This window comes from Sceloporus undulatus, chromosome 1 (assembly GCF_019175285.1).
Source record: "Sceloporus undulatus isolate JIND9_A2432 ecotype Alabama chromosome 1, SceUnd_v1.1, whole genome shotgun sequence".
Lineage (NCBI taxonomy): Eukaryota > Metazoa > Chordata > Lepidosauria > Squamata > Phrynosomatidae > Sceloporus > Sceloporus undulatus.
In genome coordinates, this window is record NC_056522.1 from 127,408,375 (window position 1) to 127,433,354 (window position 24,980).

At 40.4% G+C, this 24,980-nt stretch overlaps 1 protein-coding gene across 1 annotated transcript in view; it reads right to left on the minus strand.

The window, feature by feature from the left end:
- RIMS1 (regulating synaptic membrane exocytosis 1) overlaps positions 1-24,980 on the minus strand; it is a 336,871-nt gene that overhangs the window by 165,241 nt on the left and 146,650 nt on the right. Inside the window, 1 exon segment of the mRNA XM_042475735.1 lies at positions 21,933-22,810. Coding sequence (XP_042331669.1) covers positions 21,933-22,810 — 878 coding nt within the window.

Genomic DNA, 24,980 nt, shown 5'->3' on the forward strand with positions numbered 1-24,980 from the left:
AACGGCTGGAGGCCTGCGAGGCCCCAGCACCCACACTATGGCCTCCTCCAGGCCTCCGCGGCCAAGGAAGGGGCGGGTGTCAGTGCTGGGCCTCTTGGCCTCCAGCACTGACACCCTCCCCTTCCGCAGCGGTGGCAGCCTGGAGGAGGCCGAATCTGGCACGAGGGCCTTAAAGGCCTCCGGCGTGGCAGCCCTCCTCCCTCGCCGCGCTGTGGCAAAGGCCCGGTGGCGGTGCTTTTGGGGGCAAAGAGGCCTCCAGCACCGCCATGCGCCCTTGCACGGTGGTGGCAAGAACAGAGGCTTGGCCTCCGCCGCGGCCACCCGGCTTCCCGCAGCGGCGTCGGCGGAGGCCAAGCCGCTGCGCCGAGAAGGTAGTAAGGGGAAGGGAAGGAGGGAGGCGGGAGGGGAGGGAGGGAGGGAGGGAGGGAGAAGGAATTGTCCCAATGGCAGGCGTCATTGGGGACAATTTCCCAATTTCCCACCGTGGATGCTCAAATCCGCGTATGGCAATTCCGCGTATGGGGAGGGCCGACTGTATGGTACCTGTGCTTGGGGAAAAACTCACTCGCTGGACAGATTAGATGTGTGTGTGTGGTGTGTTGTGCGTGTGCGCCGTGCCGCACGCTGTAAGTGAGCTAATTATCAAACTAAGCAAATTAATTGATGCATTTTCTTTCATATGTTTCAAACTTCAGACCATTTTTTTACATGTACAACTGTTCTACAGGACCAGTATAAAGTTTAAAAAATGCGAATGTAGGACGGGGAACCCTCCTACTCATCACTCACTTTACCTTACTGCAGGCTTGTCAGTGTGGGCCCTCTTTCTCTTCCTTCCCAGTAGTGATGTACATTTTTCTCTTTATTTCCCATCACTGAAAGAGGGGGGGGGTATTTATTACTCCCTTGCTCCTTGTGGGAGAGCAAGATATTTCAACTTGGTTGTCCTAATAGAGAAGCAAAATAAAGAATGTGGGCAATAAAACACATGTCGTCTTTCTCTCCCTCATTCTTCTTGCATTAGTGGTGCAAACCCTAAAACATTGTGTGTCTAACAAGGAAGATGGCCTGTGTTATGTTTACAGGGAATTTCCTCCCTTCCCCTCCTGCAGCCCGTGGAGTAATTCAAATTGTCTAATTGAGACTCACACAATAAAATGGGGAACATCGAGTTATCCAAGTGATACAACTGTAGCTTGTATGCTATGTACAATGTCAGGGGCACATGAAACACATGCACAGCTATACTTTTATGGTTTGAAAATATATGGACCTTTTGGAAGTGATGGAGAGCAACATAAATTCAGTTGCTTCCCTAGCACAGTGTTTAACAAGGAAGGATGACCTATGAAGTTCTGAAATTGAATTTCTCTATGAAGTGTGTTGTCCCATTACTTTTGCAAATGAACTATTAGTAAATTATCCAGCAGGTATCAATTGAGATAGCAAGAACTAAAAATCCATGTTTAACAAATGCAAAAAGCCCACCAGTTTTCAGGGGGGGGGAGCCAGGCAAGTGATGCACTGGGATGGGAAAGGTGGGAGGGTGCATGTGCGCTCACCCCTCTTTCCCTGTTGCCATTGCTGGCTCAGGCGAGTCAACCAAAGCACCAGGGAAGGCATGAAAGGTGTGTGCATGTGTGCATGCTCATTCCTTCTTCCCCACTGCCTTGGCTCAATAGGCCAAGAGCACCAGAGCAGCTGGGAAGGAGAGAGAGGCATGTGTTCATTCCTGCTTGTCTGCCACCTTGTTTCCCTCGAAAGTGGCAGTCCTTGCAGCAACACCACACACCCCCCTGCAGCAGAAAGAGAGACAAATCAGGTGTCACCCCTCCTCTGAGCTGTCACCAAATGCATTTCGCATCCCCACAGACACACCTGCCACCACTGTCTAAAAGGCAGTTGTGGGCTTGGCTTTTTTTCCCTGTAACAACTTCACAGAAAATTGCCTCCACATTTTGCCCCATATATTAGCTCCTACAAGGTCTAGAGCACTGATTCCCAAACCTTGGTGCTCCAGATGTTTTAGACTTCAGCTCCCAGCATTCTTATTTGCCAAGTCAGTTAGGGCTTCTGGAAATTCAAGTACAAAACACCTGGAGGACCAAAGTTTGAGAATTACTGGTCTAGAGACTTAAAGGTTTTTTTTAAAATATGAAAGCTTAGAACCTGTGCCAGATGCCTGTCCATCTTAAATCTAGATAAAACCCAGACAAACCAGGGATATGCCAACCCTAGATCAACCCTGCACATTCACTCCAAAGTCTACAAGAAACCATGAAACATTTGAAATCCAGATCTTCATAACAGCCTCAAGCCAGCCCATCTAAAGTCTTCAGAGTGAAATGGTTGAAGCAAACTATTAATCCCTACACTGGCTGCCCATTAGCTTCCGAGCACAGTATAAGGTGCTGGTTATTACCTATAAAGCCCTGCATGGCTTGGGTCCAGCTTACCTGAGGGAACGCCTCCTCCCATACAATCCTTCCCGCACTCTCAGGTCCTCTGGGAAGAACCTACAGTTAGAGAGAACTAGACTGAAGAAGACTCCCCAGAGGACATTCTCTGTTGCCGCTCCAAAAATCTGAAATGACCTGCTGCATAAGATCTGTCATCTAACATCTTTGGAGGCCTTTAAGAAGGTAATAAAAATGGATCTCTTCCAGCAGGCCTTCCCAAACTGATCTCCTCAGAATTTTCACTCTTCACTTGTTTAGCTGTAGCCACCGGACTTTGATCTTGATTTATTTTATTAATCATTTTATTGGGAGTTGTTTTTAATAGTATTTTAGGGTGGGAGGGAGATTGGGGAACTAGGCTGTAATATGTCCTGTTATGCTTTTATCTATTGATGGTCATGTTTGATTTTATTGTTTTTGTTTGTTGTTAACTGCCTCAATCCAATACAGGGAGAGGTGGGATACAAATTATAATAATTATTAGCGTAAGGTTTATGCACATACAGAGTGTGTGTGTGTGTGTGTGTGTGTGTGGTTTTTCTGCTGGGAGCCTTGTAGTATGTACTTGTTCAGGAAAATACAATCCTAGAATATGTGTTTTATTGATAATTATTTGCCAGTTATTTGCCAATTTATTATTCTGGTATGTAACTTCAAGTGGTTCAAACTCTAAGGCAAAGGATCACAAATGCAGGAAGAAAGGGGGCCGAACTAACTATCTCAGGTCAACTAGCATTATATCCAGCACTGCTATTATTCTTCTCTTGACCTGATTTGACCCTGCAGCAAACAAATATCAGATTTATATAATATTTAATACTTCTCTAATGTTGTCACAAGCAACACAACCTAATCCTTATCATAATTTTCTAGGCCAAGCTATGATTAGGCACATGATGGCACAGATAAAGGAAATCCAGACAATATGGGTTAACATTTTTCTTTGTTCTCATAAACAGGCAAGAGAAGTGCACAAGGTGTCCATCAAATGTTTTAAGTCATTGAGGACATTATGCTCATTAATAAAAGACACATTGCTTTAAGTTTGGGGATAATTTCCAGAGTACTCACAAAGTTCCAGGAAATTAGTATTTGCTTGGTCCAGAGTTTGAAGTTCTGCTCTCCTGACAGCTTCCCTCTTGTTCCTGCCTTGCCACCTGGACCTGGCTAGACATCGCATACTGATGTTGAGAGGTTCTGTTGTACTTTTCCTACATCCAGGAGTGATACTACATAGACTAGGGTGAATCCTACAAAATTGTTGGTATTGGTATCCCTGCCCCATTTTATCTAGTGTTTCAAGGGGTAAATGGGGCTACAAAAGCTAATGACTTTTCAAATATGTTTGGCAAGGATTTTGTTTTTCTCTTCCAGTCCAGATTAAATCTTTCTTGTTTCATTTGTGTTTTTAAAAAATGTTTCCAGCAACTGTTGCCCTGAAAAACTTAGAGAATGCTGACATTAGTGCTGGTTGTCAGCTAAAATTCTAATGAGAAACCAAATACACTGTCTTATTTTAGACTCCCACGACTGTGAATATATTTAAATGAAACAACAAGCTAGAATTCATTAGAATTCTAAAAGGGACAAGGCAGAATGGTAGTAGATGCTGTTCACTCACCCCCACCCACAAGCAGGAATAGCCACACAAATCATAGATCTTCCATCCATGGTCTGATTTCTTAAGCCAAGCACTCTTGTCCACCTGGCCCCTGGCAAGCCTTTGTTAGGGGAGAGAGAAGCCACAGTACTCTATTCTTTAGGACATTAGAATATTTCAAATACCAGAATAAGCAAACTGGGTGAGTGGTTTCTGGTTTATTCAACCCTTTTCAGCTGCAGAGCATCTAAGCACCATGCGCCAGAACTCTACCTCTTTCCAGATCAGTTAGAACTCAAAGGAATATAGTCCTACCAGTGTGTGCAAACACACCCCTGTATCATGGTACCACGCTGACTAGAAGATGATCATACTTTACGTAGAAAAAGCAATGCAGATATAAGTGATTTAACAACAAACTCTTTCACTGCTGCAACATTCCAGGTCTATTACAATATCCCCTGCCTTAGCAGCTATTACACACATTGCCACACAGGAATTAGCAGGGATCTTGGCTTATTTATAGTAACTATTTATATATTATGCATAATAAACTATGATTATCAGGGGTGGGCAAAGTGCAGTCTCTGAACCCCACAGAAGCCTTTCAAAGACCCCAGATCCTCACAATTTGGGGAAATGCTTTTGCCTGAAAATCACTCAAAAGGTGCTAAAATCATCTGAAAGCATTATAGTTTGCTTTTTCTAACCCCCAAAGTGGCTCAAACCTCCTCCCCCCAAAAGAAGAACACACACACACACAAATCAAAAATATCAAAAACGGTGGAAAGAAGTAACTTTGAATGTGCCAAAACACACCATTGTAGGCACATGGGGAAAATGGCCCCTGCCCCTGTGCAGTTGCCCATCTCTGGTGTATATGGAAGGAATATTCTAAAATATTTTTAAATGGCTAGAAAAATTGTTTATTGGATATGGAGAAACCCTGCTGAGATAAAAATTCTGGACTAATAAGAATCTTTGCAGTTTGGAACTTTTTCTATGCAAAATATGCACATGGTCTGGCACCAAAAAAAAGCACCATAATTTTCTGCATACATATGATTTTTGTGAAAGAATATTATTTTTTGTGCTGAAAATATTGTTTTCTGTTTAAAAACAGAATTTTGTGCATAATTAATTCTAAATTGTCAATAGTTTTTTTTTTTTAAAGTACACCACAGCAGGAAGAAAACTGCTGAAATTATTAATGGGATGGTTTTTGTTTTTTGAGAACAGGATTAATAAAGAATTGCATCCTATTTCAATCATCTGGGGTGGCAATATCAAAGCTGATTTATCCATATGTTCCAGCTAAGATGCAGCCACAGGTAATTCCTTAATGTAGTGATAACCAACCTTAGGTCCTCAGATGTAGGACTATAATTTCTCGTCATGTTGTCTGGCGCTTCTAAGAGTTGAAATCCAACAAATTTGAATATCCATGCTTGGTCCTATTCTACTGGTTGTATCTTAACTACTGTACTGGACAGTCCCCTGTTAGGTTACAGATTTGCTTAAACACCCAGTTCTTCCCTATCCTTTTTGAAGTCCTTGCTGGTATGTTCATATTATCAGGTTCATTCCACCATGAGACTAAGAGGATAACTTTGTTTCTGAGAGCTTCCCTTAATCTCTCCCTTTAGGAATTAGCCTTTCCTGTGCTACAAGTCATTCCAGCCTCTCTTTGTCACACTCATAGAGATATGACTCTTGATCATGTATCACCAGAGATACATTGCCAACCAAGTAAAGACATGGAGTTTCCAGTATGCTTCTCCCCAATCTCTCCCAGAAACAAAATAGGTTGCCTCTATCTGGGGATGTTTTTAGCTCCCTATCCTAATTGCTTACTACTAGCTCCCAAGAAGACTTCACACAAATTTTGTTTTTTTGTTTTCTCTGCTCCTCTACAAGTCTCCAGTCTCCTCCTCTCTGTTTTAACTATCATTCCCCTTCCTTCTTCCTTCCTCTCTCTGGACATTATCAGACAAGGGAAATTGCTCTTACTTTCACCTGGCACGCCTGCAGCTTTGGTTCGGGCTGAGGTCGGCCTCCCTTCCATCAGAGCTCGTATTCATTTTGCTTTATTTAACTACTGGAGATCTGTAATAGATTCTCTGGTTAAGGTTTTTTTTAAGTTGTGTTTCCAACATTTACCAAGTTGCAAAGTCTGGAGTTTAAGATACCATAGGTTGCTTGAATCATATCCTGTTCTAACTGAAAATCCTTCTACCCGGAATTCAAGAGAGAAGCTTTGTGAATACATCTTTAACCATGATGTGTATCTGGATAGACTGGCTATTAACAATTCAAAATTTTCCAAATGGTTTAGATTATATAAATTGGACCATCAGATGGCTGTTTACCTAGGGAAGCTTACATTCCCAAAGCTTAGGCAGGCTTTTACAGCTCTTCGTTTTCAAACAATGCCCTCATCCATGATTGATGGTGGATATTAACACACACCTAAGGATTCCCGTTTATGTATTTGTGGAGCTCCAGAAATTGAGGATTTGCCTCATTATCTGCTTTTTTGCTCACTGTATACTGATCCAAGAACTAAATTTATGGGATCTATTCTGTCCAATTTACAGTCTAATACCACGTCTGAAAAGATTTTTTTCTCCTGTGTGATATTGACTCTAAGGTAACTTATAAGGTTTCACTGTTTGCTTCAGCAGCAATCAAAATTCAGGCAAGGATAATAGCAGACATTGCAGTTGATTGTCATGGGGATGATCTTATCTGAACTTTGAAGTTCTTTTAAATGTTGTTTTATTTAATTGTCTGGAATTTTATTAAGTTTAATGTATAAAATTTGGATGTTAGTTATTTGATGGAGCATTTTATAATTCTGAATTTCTGTGATCAATTTTACATTTTAATCATGCGAATGGCCTTTGGCTTAAGCATTAATAAAATTGATTGATTGATTGATTGACAAGGGAAATTGGAAGTATAATTCAATGGCAATCCGAACGCAATCATGGGGTTTAACGTTATTGCGTGATAAACTACCACACGCAATTTCAGGCAATGGGAAGTCAGTCCGAACGCAATCATGGGGTTTCATGTTATTGCACGAGAGGTGATCACACGCAATTCCAGGCAATGGCAAGCTATTTTCGGGCAATGGGAAGTCAATTCGAACGCAATTCGAATTCACGTAAATTTGCTGAACTAGCGAATTCACGTGAATGCGTTCTGGACCCACTTTCTTTTCATTCTAAATTAAGAGAAATTCCTCCTGTGTGATAAACTCCTCTGTCTCTAGTCCTCTTATTGCCTTCTTCCTCACTTTTCATCCTTTGTCCACCAACTCTTCTTTCTTCCCCCTCCTTTCTTCATTTACTTCATTGTCAGTAAATGTATATGCATTGTACATTATAAGAAGCATTTAAGAACATTATTGGAAATTTTATATCAAATCCATCTCCACTATGATAAAGCTTTTATGGAATTTGGCAATGAATTAGAGGACGTATCTGCAACTCTAGATGAAATATTCAGCAGCTAACAAAAATGTTTGTAGGAAATGACAGGTAAAGCTTGCATTCTAAACACACCATCTAGTGGCTACGTTAGGATGAGATATAGCATCCTATGAAAGATATAACATGAAAGAATTTGATAAGATCATAAAGGGTGAAGACAACTCTGATGCAATAATGCAAAAATATTTTTGTCTAGGGTTTGGAGGACAATTTTACAACAATTTCTTTTGCCCCACTGGGCATTTTTAAGCCCTGGAGAAGCCCCCCCCCCCCCCCCGAAGAATTGACTTGGTAATCAACTTCCTAGTTGGAAGTCCTGCTGCAAAAAGAGTATCTCCTGGACCTAAAATAGCTCAGAGAGGGCTAAAAGCATGGCAAAGTTGCCCCTTCCCCCTTATGGGTACTGTGGAATGTTTGGAGCAAAAATACCAGGCAGGGTGGTGGCAATAGAGCATCCCTCCAACATCCTCTGTTGAATCAACACAGTCCTTAAGCCACAACAGTTTCCCAATTCTGGTTTAAATAATAGTTGCAGACAAGGGTGGGGAAACTTTTTTCATCCAATGATGAAAATCTAATTTTGGAAAGTTCTCAGGTTCCAGGAGTGGATGTGGCCTTAATCTTACTAAGTCTGACACTCTCCCATCAAGCATACAAAATTCTGTTTGCGAATGGGAGGACCAAATATGACTGCTTTCAAGCTGGCAAAGGTTGTCTCAATTCTATACATTTCTCTTACTCAGGAATAATTCCCTCTGCATCAGCTTCCTGGGTTGCAAAATAGAGTTAAGTCTAGTTTGCATATCAAACACCAGAAGAAGCTTGTGTCCAGCTGGGAAACCTCCTAAAAAGCACATGGCTTGCAGCACAAAGGTTCCTCATCCCTGAACAAGGTCACAGTGAAAAACTACATACCTCTATTATACCTGCCTGAAACAGTCCATTTTAAATACATAGGACACTACACTTTCTGATTTCCTTTGAAATAATGTATTTGTTATTGAAATAACAATCCAACTGGCTTCTCCACGTGAGCATCTAATTAATGTTTTGATCTCAGATGTAGACAGACTGCTTTCTCCTCCTACTCTCGACTGTAGAACACCAGCCAAGCACAGATGGATGGGGTAGGAAGTTCCTCTTGAAAAGCAAGAAACACACAAGTATTGAATAATAAATGTAATAACTTTACTAATTTTAAGTTTATGGCTAGAAATATGATATTTCACATTATAGGGCAATATAGCTATCAAACGTTGCTTTGCCCTACGTATGTGTTTATGTTTTGCAAAAAGATGGTCATAGTTTACTAGGACATTAAAATATCGGTGGGGGGGGAGTATGTATAAAGTCTATCACTTAAAAATGTTTCATTACTGGAATCCTGATCTTAAAAACTGTGGTGTTCTGGAAAACATTACTGTCAGATACTGACCCGTTAAGGTAAATTGAATGTTGCTCCAACTTCTTCCTCCCATAGCATTTCCTCCTTCCACATAGCCTCATTGCTTCAGATTCTTCTTGTTTCATAACAGGGACCATGCAACCCAAATCATGCAACCCAATCAAATATCAACACATTCCTGAGAAGTATCAGTGTTCAACAGAGTCACTCAATGGCCCACAATTCTTTGTCAGGCAGACAGATCATCCACAGTTTTTCTTCTTCATTGCTTAAGATTCATCATCCATTTGCCTACAAAGGCCTTCTTCTCATGACTCTAATATATGGAAAGACCCAACAAGTCCATGCAAAGCATATAGTGCTCATGATAGGGTCTAATTCTTTTCTAACTACAGTACAGTTGGCCCTTTGCATCCATGGATTCCTTAAACACATATTAAACTATCCACTGCTTGAAAACATTCTCATATATATATATATATATATATATATATATATATATATATATATTCCAAAAAGTAAACCTTTATTTTGCCATTTTATATAAGCGACACCTCTTTACTATACCATTGTATTTAATGGAACTTGACCACCCACAGATTTTGATATGGGATGTGTGTGTCCTGGAACCAAACCCCAACCGATACCAAGGGCTCACCGTGCTCTGTTCTGCCATCCGGTCAATTTAACCATACTTTCATCTGCATGGAAATCCAAGATGCAGATGAAAATATGGTTAAACTGACCAGTCAGAAAACTGTGAAGCTTCACAAACCTCTCCTAGGCCAGGTCCACATTGGCAACAGCCCATGTTATTCTGGCCCTGAAGCTCAATTTAGGCATGCTTTTTAAAATTATGACAGGGTGGCTTTTATATGGGGTATGGATTTTAGATTATGTTCGTTAACTTTTGTATGTTTTTGATCTTAATTTTATACTATTTTAAATGGGTTATTTTTGAAAATTTGTTTTTAAAGTGTTTTTATCTTGTGAGCTGCCTTGGGTCCCTTTTTTGGGAGAAAGGTGGCATAAAAATGAAATATATAGACAGACAGACAGACAGACAGACAGACAGACAAGCTGACCGGATGTTTCCCAGTTCCATTGTGCACTCTGTTGCAACACTTGGTCATTCTAAGTTCAGAAACAAGGTGCCCATTACATGGCTGAGCACCTTGTTCTGACCTCAGAGTGAGCAACTCAGACCAGCAGTGGTGGCGGTGGCAGACGATAGCAAAGTGTTGTAAACAGCTGTACCATGTCGCAAAAAGTGATTTGTTTTAAAACAGTGTAAGGCGGGGTATATGGCAGGTTCAGTGCTGAATGGCTGGATGTATCCAGACAGTTCACACTAGAACCAGGGACAGGGCCCTGCATCACCTGGAGTGTTCACCAGGAGAACAGGGGAGGATGTTTTATTTGGCCTGTGTGGACAACCTCCTAGACTTAGCTCCTGAATTAAGGTAAGTAAAGGTCAGTGCTGAAAATGCAGTGTTTCAGCTTATGCAATCCAAGGGCTATTTGTGGGGTGAAAAAATGGAAGGAGAAAAAACAAGGAATCTCTGACATATAGCTTCCTTCCTCTCCTATCCAAATCAGTTTCCAGGGCTTAGAGGACCAAAGCCTATGGAATTATTGTTTACTCCCCTTACCAAAGCAATGTTCTAGGTTGGGACAAATGCAATGGGTTCCCACATACACATCATAGTAGTCTGCCTTCTGTTCCTTTGACAGAGTATGATAAAAAGAAAGAACTGGGAGAACCAACTATCTTATATAGCAAGATAACAGTTTATTTAATTTAATATGTTCTGCTACAGGTTTAATTTTCCTATCTGATGATCTGACAAAGATGAGAAAGAACAGATTTGAAACACTTAGGACATGACCTAAACCAGATGGCACCACTGAGTTTAGATATTTTACACAGACCTCCTGCAGTTATGCAGCACTGGTAAATACAGTTCTATTTCTGCATTTCTCAGTTCTTTTCTGTTCCACTGATCAAAGAGACAATTACAAGTCATTACTAGCATATTACAACTGTTTAATATAATGTATACAAAATGGCAGTCTCTATTGTTGGGATTATATCCACCAGGTTCGTTTTATAAGTATAAGCCTGATAGCTTCCTAACTAAATCACCAAGCATAAAAAAACCCTATGAAGCTGTCCACAGTTGACGAACTAGGAAATAAATCTATACACACTCCACAAAGAAGGGAAAGCAGGGAGATCAGTGGATACACAGAAACACTAAAAGTGGATTTGTTTTATCTGGAGCTTATAAAAGTAAGTTGATTTAGTTTACCCAGAAGTGTGGCTAGGAGAGGAAAATGGATGGAAGCAAGGGAATAAAAAGAAAAGAATTAGGAAACAATTAAACATTTAAATTTAATTTAAAAAGAGTTAGAGTTAGAATCTAAGTTTATTCATCCTTATAGAAGACTCACTGAAATTAACAGGACTAAAGTAAGTCACAACTAACATTTATTAACTTTAGTCTCATTAATGTTACTTTACTTTGACTATGACCAACCTCAATCCAATCTCAAGTGTCTCAAATGAGAAAGAAAGAGGCTATATACCTTTATACATCTCTTCTTTCCTTGGCACATTGTCTGTTTATTAATGTACCTTTGCAAGGCCAGTCCTCAGCCCAGATCAACTCTAATTCCACCTTGTTAGCATCCAATCGATGAGTAGCACTTTATCATCCATTCCTTTATTTTAATCACATCTAAGTAAAAATTGCATATTAGTTCATGGTAACTCTTAAGCTGTTCCAAATGCACTGGTGGGATTGCCAGAAGAAACTTCTTTGACAGAATCTAGTGGTGTGAGGATAAAGTATTTGCTCAGAGAGAGTGAACTTACCCATGATCTTATTTCCCAGTCCTGGTTCTATCATCATATGCTACATGGTTCACTGGGGATGAGATGTGTTTAAGTGAAATCATTGCCACAGATAATTAAAAATGATTGTAACAGGACAATAATGGAATTAAAACCACTGGGGAACAGATTACTGTAGTTTGGGGCAGGATTGTCCATCCCATCATATTTCCAATTTGAAACCACACTAACAGAATCAATTCCAGCGTTAACCAAAATATGCCAGCAAATATGGAAAACAAAACAGTAGCCAACAGATTGTAAATGATTAATATATATCCCCATCCACAATAAAGGAGACATAAAAGACTGCAGCAATTATAGAACTGCAAGCAAAATTATGCTCAAAATTCTTCAGCAAAGACTCCAATCATACATGGAAAGAGAACTGCCAGATGTCCAAGTGGAATTCAGGAAAGAAAAAGACATTAGGGACTACATTGCAAACATATGATAGATAATGGAGCAAGTCAAAGAATTCCAGAAAAGAAATCAGAACGTGCTTTTTAGACTATAGCATGGCCTTTGATAGTTCTGATGAGAAATCTGTACATAGGACAAGAGGCTACTGTAATAACAGAATACAGAGAAACAGAATGGTTCCCAGTTGGCAAAGGTGTCAGGCAAGGTTGTGTTTTATCACCCTATCTGTTCAACTTGTATGCAGAAAATATTGTATGTACAGCAGGTTTAGACTTGGAAGAAGGAAGAGTGAAGATAAGGGGGACAGAACATCAACATTATAAGATATGCAATCTAAGATATGCAGACAACACCATACTAGTAGTGAAACAATCACTAAAGAAAGTCAAAGTGGTAAATGCAAAGGCAAGCCTAATGTTAAACATTAAAAAAAACCAAAAATAACGACCATGGAGGATTTACATAAATTCAACCTAGATAATGTGGAAATTGAAATAGTTAAAAGATTTTCCATGCCCTAGACAGTGAAGAAAGCAGATAGGGGAAAAAACATTAATTCATTTGAGATATGGAGCTGGAGAAGAGTGCTGAGGATAGCATGGACAGCCAAAAGGCCAAGCAATTGGGTCTTAAAACAAATCAAGCCTGAACTCTCCCTGGAAGCCAAGATGACTAAAATGAGGCTGCTGTACTTTGGCCAGATCATGAGAAGGCACCACTCATTAGAAAATACAATGATGCTGGGAAAGGTGGAGAGAAGTAGAAAGAGAGGAAACCTGCATACCATATGGATAGACTCAATCAGGGAGACCATGGGCCTGAGCCTGCAAGACCTGAGCAGGGAGGTAGAGGACAGAGGGGCTTGGAGACATCTCATTCTCAGGGTCATCATGAGTTGAAGTTTATTAAAAAGCAACCACAACAACAAATGTATGATTGTGAAAACTGGACTGTAAGAAAAGTTGATAAGAAGAAAACCAACTCATCTGAAATGTGGTGCTGGAGAAGAGTTCTACAATGACAAATAAATGGAACCTAGAATAAATGAAGTCTGAAGCCTATGAAATTATGAAGTCAAGATAACTAAACTGAGAGTTGTACTTTGGACATACCATAAGTAGACATGACTCATTAGAAAACACAATAATGACAAGGTGGAAAGTCACACTGCAGACCATATTCCAGATGAATAGATTCAATAAAGGAAGCCACGGTCCTGAGTTTGCAAGACCTGAGCCGTTGATAACATGGAGACTTAGAAGTCTCTCTTTCACAGGGTTGCCATAAATCATATATATAAATTTGATGTCTACTTCCCTCCACCTCCAGATTGGAATTACAGCAGGGGCAAATGGCTAAATCCTCCTAAATTCCTTTCTATCATTGCCATGATTCTTATTTTAGAGTAAAAAGGAAGACATGAATGCTAGGTATATTACTAAAGTAATGTGCACTTTGGCTTTCTGGATAATTGTGTATTGCCGGAATGGAGAATGTCTGACCCACTAGATGTTGGACTGTGAATCCCATTATCCCTCCTCATTAGCTATACTGATGCAGGCTGGTGGGAGGTGTAATTCCACAACAGCTAGAAGGGTGCGTATTTTTTACTCTTGACATATGGTGTACCTGTGAAGTGTGAGACGTAACAAACAGAAATCATTTAGGAAATCAGGTATGTGGAAGAAAAATCATGGATGTAGAAACAACATGTTGGAGCTGGGCCTGGTTGAAGTAGCCTCTGAAGTTTTCTCTGAGAAAATCCAGGCTATATTTCTGCTTCAGTATGAATTATTTTAGACAAACTAGGGGCATGAGCAATGTGGTGAAAAATGAAGATAAGTTACTCAGTTCTCTAGAAACAAAAAAGGATGAAAAATGTCAATATTGGCTGCTAGAAAAGACAAGAATATTGTGGTAGCTGAGATGTCGCTTATCTTTTTCTATATAGGGAAAAAACCCTAAAATACATTATTCTGTACAAAACTGAACCAGATGCAGTCTTCATACCTGCACATTTCATTTTAAGATTGTAAGGCCAACAGATTGCCTGCAAATATATGGTCCCCACCCAAGCACATGCATGCAGTCATCACATGTAATGATACACCCAGAGATTTCAGAAGTGTTTTCTGTGCAGGAAAAGCACAATTTGAGAAACAGTGACTGGACTTGCTATGTAACATCTTCTAAGGAAGTTATTAGTCAGTGAAAGAACTGCTGTAAGATGGGGTGCACAGGGCAGGGGAAAGATCAGTTTAGAATCTGTCTGTACTGTATATTCGGATTGGATATTCTGCCACTCCTATCATGACCCCTCCTGGCTTTGTTGCAGCAACCGTGGCTTCGTGCACACCCCTCCCAACATCACTGCTGCAGTGCCACTCTACTCAGGAGAAGAACAAGTACCACTTCAGTGGGAAGGTAACAGCGTTCTCTGCAGTCATGCTGGCCACACGATTACAGAGTTGTCCTTGACAATGCTGGCACTTCATTTTAGTAATGGAGATAAGCATTGCCCCCTACTATTAGACAACTTAACAACATTGTCAAAGAGGAAACCTTTACCTTTAACTACACAGTGTTTTACTCATGAAATGAAATACCTAAGAAGAAACAGGGTAGCATTAATAATGAGGAGAGATGCAGCAAAAGCAGTCAAATGGTTTAATGAAAGGTTTGACTGAATAAAATAAATAAAACCTCAGGAAAAACTCATCAGTATAAGCATAATCCAAGTTTATGCTCCAACCACAGAGGCAGAAGAAACTGAAATATTCTACACTGGAATACACACCAAAATAGAACATATTGATAATCACAAGCAATTGGGACACAAAAGTAGAAAACACAGTAGAACCAAACACTGTAGGAGAATCTAACCTGGGATAAAGAAATGAAGTAGGAGAGTGACTGACTGAATTTCGTAAAGCCAACAATGTGTTCATCACAAACACATTTTTCAGGCAAACAAAGAGGATAGCATATACATGGACATCACTTGATGGTCAGTATAAAAATCAGACAGACTACATAATTGGAAGCAAAAGATAGGTAAGCTCCATTCTCTCTACAAGAAAAAGACCAGGAGCGGATTGTGGCATAGACCATGAACTACAAATATAAAACATTAGAGAAAAGCTGAAGAAGAACATTAAACAAACCACCATGCCAAAATGCAATCTGAAAAACATCCCTGCAGAATCTAAAGATAATGTAAGACTAGATCTGCACTATTAACTGATGAGGAGCCAGAAGAACTCTGGACTAAATCCAGAAACACTGTGGGGATGATGATCATCATCATCACCCTTTCCCCTCAAAATTGGGACTCAAAGTGGTTCATAACTTAAAAGAACAATATAATTAGAAACATACAAAATGTGAGCATAGCCTATTCTTTAAAAACTTTTTTTCTTTTAAAAGCCTGTTGGAATAAAAAGATTTCAGTCTGCCACTGGAAGGATAACAAGGGGGAAACATTCTAGCCTCCCTGGAAGGGAGTTCCAGAGTCTAGGGCAGCCACCAAGGAGGTCATCTCTCATATCCCCACTGACTGTGCCTGTGATTGTAGTGGGACTGATAGAAGAGCCTTTCCCAATTATCTCAGAGCCCAGACCAGCTCATATACAGAAGATATGGTCTGATAAATAGCTTGGACCTGAGCCATATAGAGCTTTACAGGTCATAACCAGCTCTTTGAATTCTGCCTGGTCATCATAGAAACCTGGGTCTAATACGCATATGGTTGCTCTCACCTCTCAGTATCTTGTCCACAGTCTCAGGCTGCACATATTGCAAAGTAACCATTAAAACTGGACAAACAGGTACCAAAGTTACACCCACTACTATAACAACTACAGCATCCAAGGGGAGGGGATCTAAGCAACTTTATCAGCAAAGTACAGGGCACATGCTTTGCATCATGCTGTTGAATGGTCTGCATTTTCTGTTTGAGGACCTGTGAAATAGATCCTCAACCATTCGGAACAGCTCCTTTGGATGGCTACCTGCAGATGCAATGCTGGCACCCAAAAATAATTCACTTGCTGCCTGCACTGCCATGCAGCAGGCCTTCAAATGGGCTCTAGCCCACGTTCAATCAGACTTGGTTTGAGTGTTGCTGTAGTCTTCATCACAGCTGCTTCATCATTGTCGACTCCCTGCAAAACCAGAGGGCTGGGCTAATTCCAGTCTGTTAGACGGATTCTCAGGGGTTACTGTGTTCACAGCCAGGCCATTTCCCCATTCCCAGGATCAGCAAGAGCTGCAAAAGAATCACCTGGCAATGCAACAGGAAAATTCCTGAACCATCAAGAATCCATCAGCCTTCTGGGGCAGACCATCCTAACCAGGTCTCTGCCCCTGAAGAGGTCACAAGTCCTAATGAGTCTAAACCAGACCAGGTCATTGTCTGTCCATAACAATGGAACTGTGAAGAATTCCTCCACACCAAGGTCACCATCACTCCACCCAGCACAGAAAACAAAGTCCAGAGTGTGCCCAGCATGAAGAAAGATGCTATTGGCAGCCAACAAGAAAAGCCTCCCTGAGTGACAGGTGAAACTGTTCAAGCAGTTAAGGATAGACAAAAAGCAAAAAATAAAAGGGGACAGATATAGGGTGAGACCCTTAACTTAACTGTTCAATGACTTGTGTGCAGAGAAAAAGAGAACTATTGTAACAAACAATATAAAAGAAAGTTTTTATGACCTTCACATTTGCAATTCTGTCCAATTAATTTTGTTTCCCATTCACAATTATTTTTGTATGTTAAGTCTTTTAATTATTTTAATGTTAATATTAATGTTTTAAAAGTAGCGTATTAATTGGATGTATGGTTCAATTCTTTTTAAAGAGTGTGTGTGTGTGTGTGTGTGTGTGTGTGTGCGTGCGTGCGTGCGTGCGCACGCACGCCTTCAAGTCATCTGTCAATTTAGGATGACCCCATAAATTTCAGAGGGTTTTTTAAGGCAAGGAATACTCAGAGGTGATTTTGCCAGTTCATTCCTCTACAGTATAGCCCACAGCACCACCTGTCTCCCATCCAAGTATTAGCCATGGCTGACCCTGTTTAACTCCTAATATCAAATGGAATCTCGTACCTTTATGGTGCTTAGAACTACACAGTCCTACGTTACCATATGGTAAATCCAAGGTAATTCCACAGCAGTGAACCAAGTGCAAGTATTTGAGAACAATAACATTCCAAGACATGTGATATAGAAAAAAATTCTCCCTCCCTCTCTGTGCATGTGTATACACACACACACACACACACACACACACACACCACCCTCTTCCAAAAGATCTCAGGGTAACACATAACACAATCAATGTAAAATAATTCAAAACAATTTAACATTTTAAAACAGTAATTGATAATGGACAGTCTGAAAATACATTAAACTATATAACAAGTTAGAACAGTTAAAGCCATGTACAAATCATAAAATCCCAATGGCTTATAACATGGTACCAAAATGAAGCAAGTCAGTGCCAATTTAACCTATGAAGAGAGGGCTTTCCACGATTGAGGTGGCACAACACAAATTACCCTTTCCCATGTCTTTGCACTATGTCCTTTTGCCATTGATGGGACACAATAAAGGGCCTCTTCAGCAGACCTCAGTCTTTGGGCAGGAACACATAGTGGAGGCACTGTTTCAAATCTTGAGGTAAAAAGTCATTTGGGTCTTTTAAGGTCATCACTAGCACCATGTATTAAGACTGGAAGTGTGTTGGCAATGAGCACTATTACTTTTAAGACCAATGTTATATGATTTATATATAGTATGTTATACATTTGGCCCTCCACATTTTCGGCTTTGACTTTTGTCAATTTGATTATTCACAGATTTGATTAATATGTTTTCTCTAGGAATCTCTAGGGCCTCCAGCATGAATCTATTGTCAACTTCTGCCAAAAATCATGCTGGAGGACCTAGAGATTCCTAGAGAGAACACTTCTCTAGTCATGTGTAAGTCCTCCAGCACAATTTCATGGTCAACTTCTGGTAGATCTTGCCCTGGAGGACCTAGAGATTCCAAGAGAGGTATTCTCTGAGATTTTTTTTAAAAAACGTTTTCCTTATTTGTGGCTTAGTGCCCCTAACCCCAGTGAATGTGGAGGGTCCACTATACTGTTTTATTGCACTGTATTCACATATCCACTGGGATCTCCTTTGAATGATTTTACAATGCAATTTATAATGCAGAGTCCAAGCATCTCTAAGGACTTCCAGTCTCCAGGTGTTCATTTTTATGAGCCAAAGAAACTTCCAAAGCAAAACCTCTACAGCTTAAAGCAGAAGATTATTCCTACATCAGAAGGATGTCCTCTTCCCTTGGGCCTGCCTTGCTCTTTGTTTATTTGGCTGTTTTTGTTGTGTGCCTTCAATTTGTTTCTGACTTATGACAACTCTAAGGAAAACCTATCATGGGGTTTTCTTGGCAGGCTTCTTCATAGAGGGTTTAGCACTGACATCCTCAGGCTGAGAGATGTTATTTACCCAAGTCACCAAGTGGGTTTCCATGGTGGAGCAGAGATAAAAAGCCTGGTCTCCAAAGTCATACTTCAACACCCAAACCACTACACCATGCTGGGGTTTTTTTTGAACAGGAGAAATATAATTCAAACAGCCTTGGTACATGAATGGAGCAAATATTAACAAGAGACTGAAATGACATGCACTTCAGTTGGTATGATATGACATGACATCTGTTTACAAAATAAAAATGTCTGAAGATGATGTTCACCAAGCCTTCCAACTGCTATCCAGTTCATAGGAATGCAAGGCAGGTCAGCTGCACTTTCCTATTGAGAATATGCTCACTAGCATGCCTGAAAGGGCATGTGTAAATATTTGAAAGGATGTCACATTGAGGATGGAGCCAGCTTGTTTTCTGCTCCTCCAGAGACTAGGATACTGAGCAATGAATTCCAACTACAGGAAAAGAGATTTCACCTCAATATCAGGAAGAACTTCCTGACAGTAAGAGCTGTTCAACAGTGGAACACACTCCCTTGGAGTGTGGTGGAGTCTCCTTGTTTGGAGGTTTTTAAACAGAGGCTGGATGAGCATCTGTTGGGGTGCTTTTATAGTGTGTTCCTGCATGGCAGGGTGTGGGATTGGATGGTTCTTGTGATCTCTTCCAGTTCTATGACTCTATCACTTCAGCATTGATTGCATGCTCTGGGAGCAAGCTGATGGATTTTGGTTTCAAAGATGCCCAGATACCCCCCTTACCTGATACTCCAGAGCAATGTGTGGGTTGGCTGTTTGCATGTGCATCCTGCTGTGCCAGCCCTGCCATGCCAGGTTGCTCCCCTCTTAGGTCGGAACGAGGTGGTCAGCATCAATCACTTGGCTGGGCGCCTCATTCTGACCTCCAAGGGAACAACATGTGCCATTGCCACCAAACACATTATAAACAGCCAACCAGCACTGCTCTGGAGCAGCGCTGAACCCATGAACAGACAGTTTGCACCAGAACCAGAAAATAGGCACTGCATCATCTGGACTAATTACTGGGAGGATGTGGTATTTGGCTTGGGCAGACACAGCCTTCAAGTCAGAAATCACAAAATATGCCATCTTTTCTCTGGACCACAGTTAATGAATTGCAGATAGTGTTGTAATTCTCTTTCCTAAACTTTCCCCTCAAGACATCAGTGGAAAGCTAGCATCTTGGAGTGAGTCAGGGGAAAGAGAAATGGCTATTTAACCTTATCCTTACCAACCATTGGTCTGCTCAAAATAATCCCCCTCTGCTTCCCTATTTGTGTGTGCAGAGTGTGTGTGTGTGTGTGTGTGTCTGTGTGAAATATTACTTGTTAGCCTGTTTTTAATGTATATCCCACTCTATCATCATCATCATCATCATCATCATCATCATCATCATCATCATCATCATCATCTCCTCTATTTATATCCTGCTTTCTCTCCAAATTTGGGATACAAAGTGGCTTACAACTTAAAAACAACACAGTTAAAAACATAGAAAAGTGGGCATTAAAATAGAATTAATCTAGCAGAATATTAAAAAAAAAATAACTCATTAAAAGAGTAAAATGCAAAAGCAGCAGAACCAACAGGGACACACTCCTCTTGTCCAGTTCCCTGTGCAGGTCATCCACCAAGGCAACCAAAGCTGTCACTGTTCCATATCCAGGTATGAAACTAGACTGAAATGGCTCCAGATAAACCACCTCATCCAGGAATCCCTGTACTGTAGTTGAGAAGCCACCACACGCTCCAGTACCTTGCCCAAAAATGGATGTTAGAGACTTCCCCAAAATTAGGACTCACAGTAGTTGTAATATGTGTGTGTGTGTGTGTGTGTGTGTGTGTGTGTGTGTGTGTAGCCATGTAAAAATACACAGAGGTAAAAGCATATAAAATATTGTGGTTTTTTTGTGGATTTTTCAAGCTATGTGGCCATGTTCTAGAAAAATTTTTTCCTATGGCCACATAGCCCAAACAATGCCACATAGCCCAAAAAACTCACAAAAAAACATGGATGCCGGCCATGAAAGCTTTTGACTTCATATAAAATATTGTTGAGATGTAATTAAAGTATCTACAGAATTAAAAGGCTCTTAAAACATACCTGTTACAAGGGCAAGAGTTAAAAATAGAATGGTGTACTATTAAAAAATCTTTTCTATATAAGAAATCAGTTCCTTCAAGACAGTTGGAATAAAAGTGACCATTGTGGCATCCCTCCAGAGCCTTCGAATAGCCACCAAGAAGACTCTCTCCTCCACTGCCACCAGATGTGCGTATATGGGTGATGGGACTAAGAGAAAAGAAAGACCTCCTCTGAAGATTTCAAAGCCTGGGCAAGTCACTCAGAAGGACTCTCCTTCAGAAAACTTGGACAGAAACCAGATCTTCTTTTGAGTTTAAAGAAAGGAGAGAAATAATTTTGAAAATGAAACAAACATAACCTTTTTATTTGTTTGTTTTCAAACTTTCCCTGTCAAGACTTTAAAATGTATGTTTCTAGCTGGGTTGAATCTAACTGTTTTGCATGTTTGATTCCTGTTGACCAATGGGACAAAGTTAATCCCTTGCTTAACCTTCCCAATTCAATGAGACCACTAGCAGAATCTTGTGCACCTCTATGCAGGGGTACAATGAAACTGGACTTTAAACATGCTCCACTTTTGCTGGATTCCTGGGCAGAAAAATGCACAACCATCTTCTGAATTAAGGCTGAAACAGAGGCTTATTCAAGGCCACTCAAGGAACAGCTCTGTGGAGTGGGGATTTGGATTTGCTCGACCTCTGGGATCCTTGCTTACCACTCCAGCCAGTAAGCCACATTAGTTCTGACTTGATCAGCAATCTGTGCTACACTGCACTGATTCTGACTGCCACACCCACAAGTGACTTCAAAGGTGAAAGAAAAAACTAGGAAAGTAACTGATGATGTGAAAGCCCAGGAATTCTCAAACTGCAGATCAGCTGAGAGAGAGGAGAGAACATGTTTCAGAAAAAGCAACAGTGTGACCATAGAAAAACTATAAAGAAAATACACAATCTCTTGAATTTAGATAATGCCAAAAATAGTGACAGCAAAGGCATATTTGAACCAAGGATTTTTCACATATAATGCGTACATACATACATTATTTATTTCTTACCTTTTTCACTGACACTTTCACTTTCTAGTTCCACATCATCACAACTGGTATATTCAGGTGTTGATGCGCCTTCTTCCTCAGAGCTGCTGACTGACATTTGCCTTTTTTTTCCACCCCGCTTCGATCTATGAGGCTTTGGAGGAGATGGTCGCACTGATTCTGACTGGTCAGAACTAAGGGAATCATTTCTTAGCATGGTCTCCATTTTCTCCCGCTTTGCTTTCCGATTGAGAATAGCAGAGCTAGGATCAAGGCGACTCTGTGTTTTAAAGGAATCGTGGTTTTTGGATTCTAAGTGTTCTGTAAGAATCACACTGTGCCTAGGAGTTGGTGAGCTATGATTAGCTAATTGTTTAGAAACAGAAATTCTTACGTCACCTGTTCTTTCAGTTGAGTATACCCTCTGAGTGTCCGGGTGAGATTTTATGTCCTGAGTTGCTGGCAACTGTGAGTGCTTTCCTAGTTTATTCTCAGGCACCTCGGGCTCCTCAACCTCTGTATGGGGCAAGGCAACATCGCTGTGTCTTCTTTCATGCCGCACTTTTGAAACTTTTGCATGCATACGCATCTGCTGCTCTTCAGGGTGTGGCTTCACTGGATACCTTGCTAAATTTGGATCACTCCTGTATCGTGTGTGATACTCATCTTCTTTCCTTTGCTTTTCTTCCTCCATTGCCTTGCCTTCCTCAAAATTGGGTGGAAAGTCTGAATAGTCCTGAGACCTCCCTTTCTCTAATCTTCTACCATCACGTCTTTCTTTACATTCCCTCTCATCTGTTTGTCCATCACCCTGGTGAAGGGCAGATTTTGGCACACGTTTGCGCTCACCTTTTAGACTTCCTTTTCCATTCTGTTCAGTAGTGGCAGAAGTCTTCTTCCTAATGGGAAGGTGGAGGAGAAAGAAATATGAGCAGAAAAATCTCACAGTCTGAGTCGCTGAGAAGTAAGGAAGCCAGATTTGTGCAAACTATTATTTCTATAAATGCAAAAGAAGACAACACAGTAAGAACACAAGAAGTCGCCTTATACTCCAGCTAGCCCAGTGTTGTCTACACTGAATTGCAGTAACTTTCCAGAGTTTCACTCAGGAGCTGTTAGATGCTAGGGAATGAATTCCAAACAACCTGCATGCTTCTAGGTTGTCTGGGAGGGGACCCAGGAAATTTACCCTGGAACTTTGCAAAACAATCCCACTCAACCTTAGCTCATATAAACACTCCTGCTCCATGCTTTGGCTCTGTTCAAAAACCCCAAGACACATGGGTTCTTGTGTTAGGCATGGCAAGCATCTAGTGTTGTCAGGTGTCCCTTCTTATAAGGGGTGTTCCTTGTTTGAGGGCCAAAAAGCTTGGCAGCTGTCCCTTGTTACAAAGGATGTCTCTTGTTTGAGGCCTAAAGGCTTGGCCCTTATAGATGTCCCTTGTTATAAGGGATGTACCCTTTTTGAGTATGCGAAAGCTTTTCTTTTTACATTGATTTAAACAAGATGTCAAGACTCCTATACCTTGCAGGGTATAGGGTGCAGGCTCTTCCTAAAGACAGAAATGTGTGTATCATGGACATGGGACAGTAGGTTAATTTCACAGAGAAATATATGGCTAGATTAAAGAAATCAAGAGCCCTGGTGGTGCAGTGGTTAAATGCTCGTACTGCAACCACTCACTCATAAACCATAAGGTTGTGAGTTCAATCCCAGCCAGGGGCTCAGGAGTGATTCAGGCCTGCATTCTTCCGAGGTCGCTAAAATGAGCACCCAGCTTGTTGGGGGCAATTAGTTAACATGCAGAGGCAGTATGAAGCGGTATATAAATGAAGCTGCTATTGCTATTGCTACTTTCATTTGGTATTCAGGCTGAATGCAAAAGAGTTATTTTCATGCTGTCAATGCTGCATGTCATGCATTTCGAATGTCTTTTATTGCTGTTTTTAACACCTGGCAACACTATCAGCATGGCATCTGCCCCAAGACTTAGAAATCCTCTGTGCCACTCTAAAATGCAAAGCATGTGATTGACTAAAGAATTATCATTCTTCCCACACCTTAGAGAATATGAAACAAAACATTTTAGTATAATTAGACTTTCCATCACCATTATTTCTATTCAAGAAGATAAGACATTAAAATAAGGTAATAAAACTTTTTTTAGTAATCCCTGAGGAGTTTGTTTGGGTTTTATTTCATCTTTCATTTTTTAAATGGATTTTTTTAAAAAAAAAATATAACTCATAAGAAGTCATGTTATTAAAGAGTTCCTTTAAGATCAGGAGTGACAGTCTAAATATTTGCACTAGCATGTGTCTGCTCTGCTCTCCATATAAACAAATGATCCCTGCTTCCTCTTTCAGCTGCATGCAGAAGACATTTTAAGAAGGGAACTCATTCTCACATTGTAAAATAAAATATTCACTGTGTAGGAAATTGTAAGTGAGAATTCAATGTGAAGGCATTTGTGGAGAGAAGTCTTACACTTCTGAAAATTAACCTTGAGCTAGTATTTTGAGAGCCTGAATCCATTACTGATCACAGGGGAAAATCAATCACCTGTGCATCATTGGCATGTCCTCACTAGCCCTCTTCCCATTCTATTTACTTCCTCAGATACATGGGGTGGAGGAATGTAGACTCAAGTCTATGAAAGCTCATGCTACCAGCCTCTTTCTTTCAATTAGTGTCAAATGTGCTACAAGATCCCTTTGCATACTGATTTTCTAGATGAACATGGCTATGTCTTTGAACTCAAACTACTATACCATGCTGGCTCTCACCTGTACCTAATGTGTATACAGTATTAAAAAAAATTTTAAAAAAGTTTTGAACTTGCTTTATGATGATAGTGGTGGTAAAAGTGAAAGCAGGTGAAAGGAAGCAGAAAGTAGCCACTATTAAAAATAGTAATAAAGGATCTACTTTTTCTTTTTAAAGAACTCAAGTATCCCATCCTCCTGGATTAATAAAAACACACAGACTTGAAATTTGTGTGAACTGCACAATAACCATAGAAAAACCAGGGATATTTTCCACACAAAACATTAGATCCTTCCATTAAG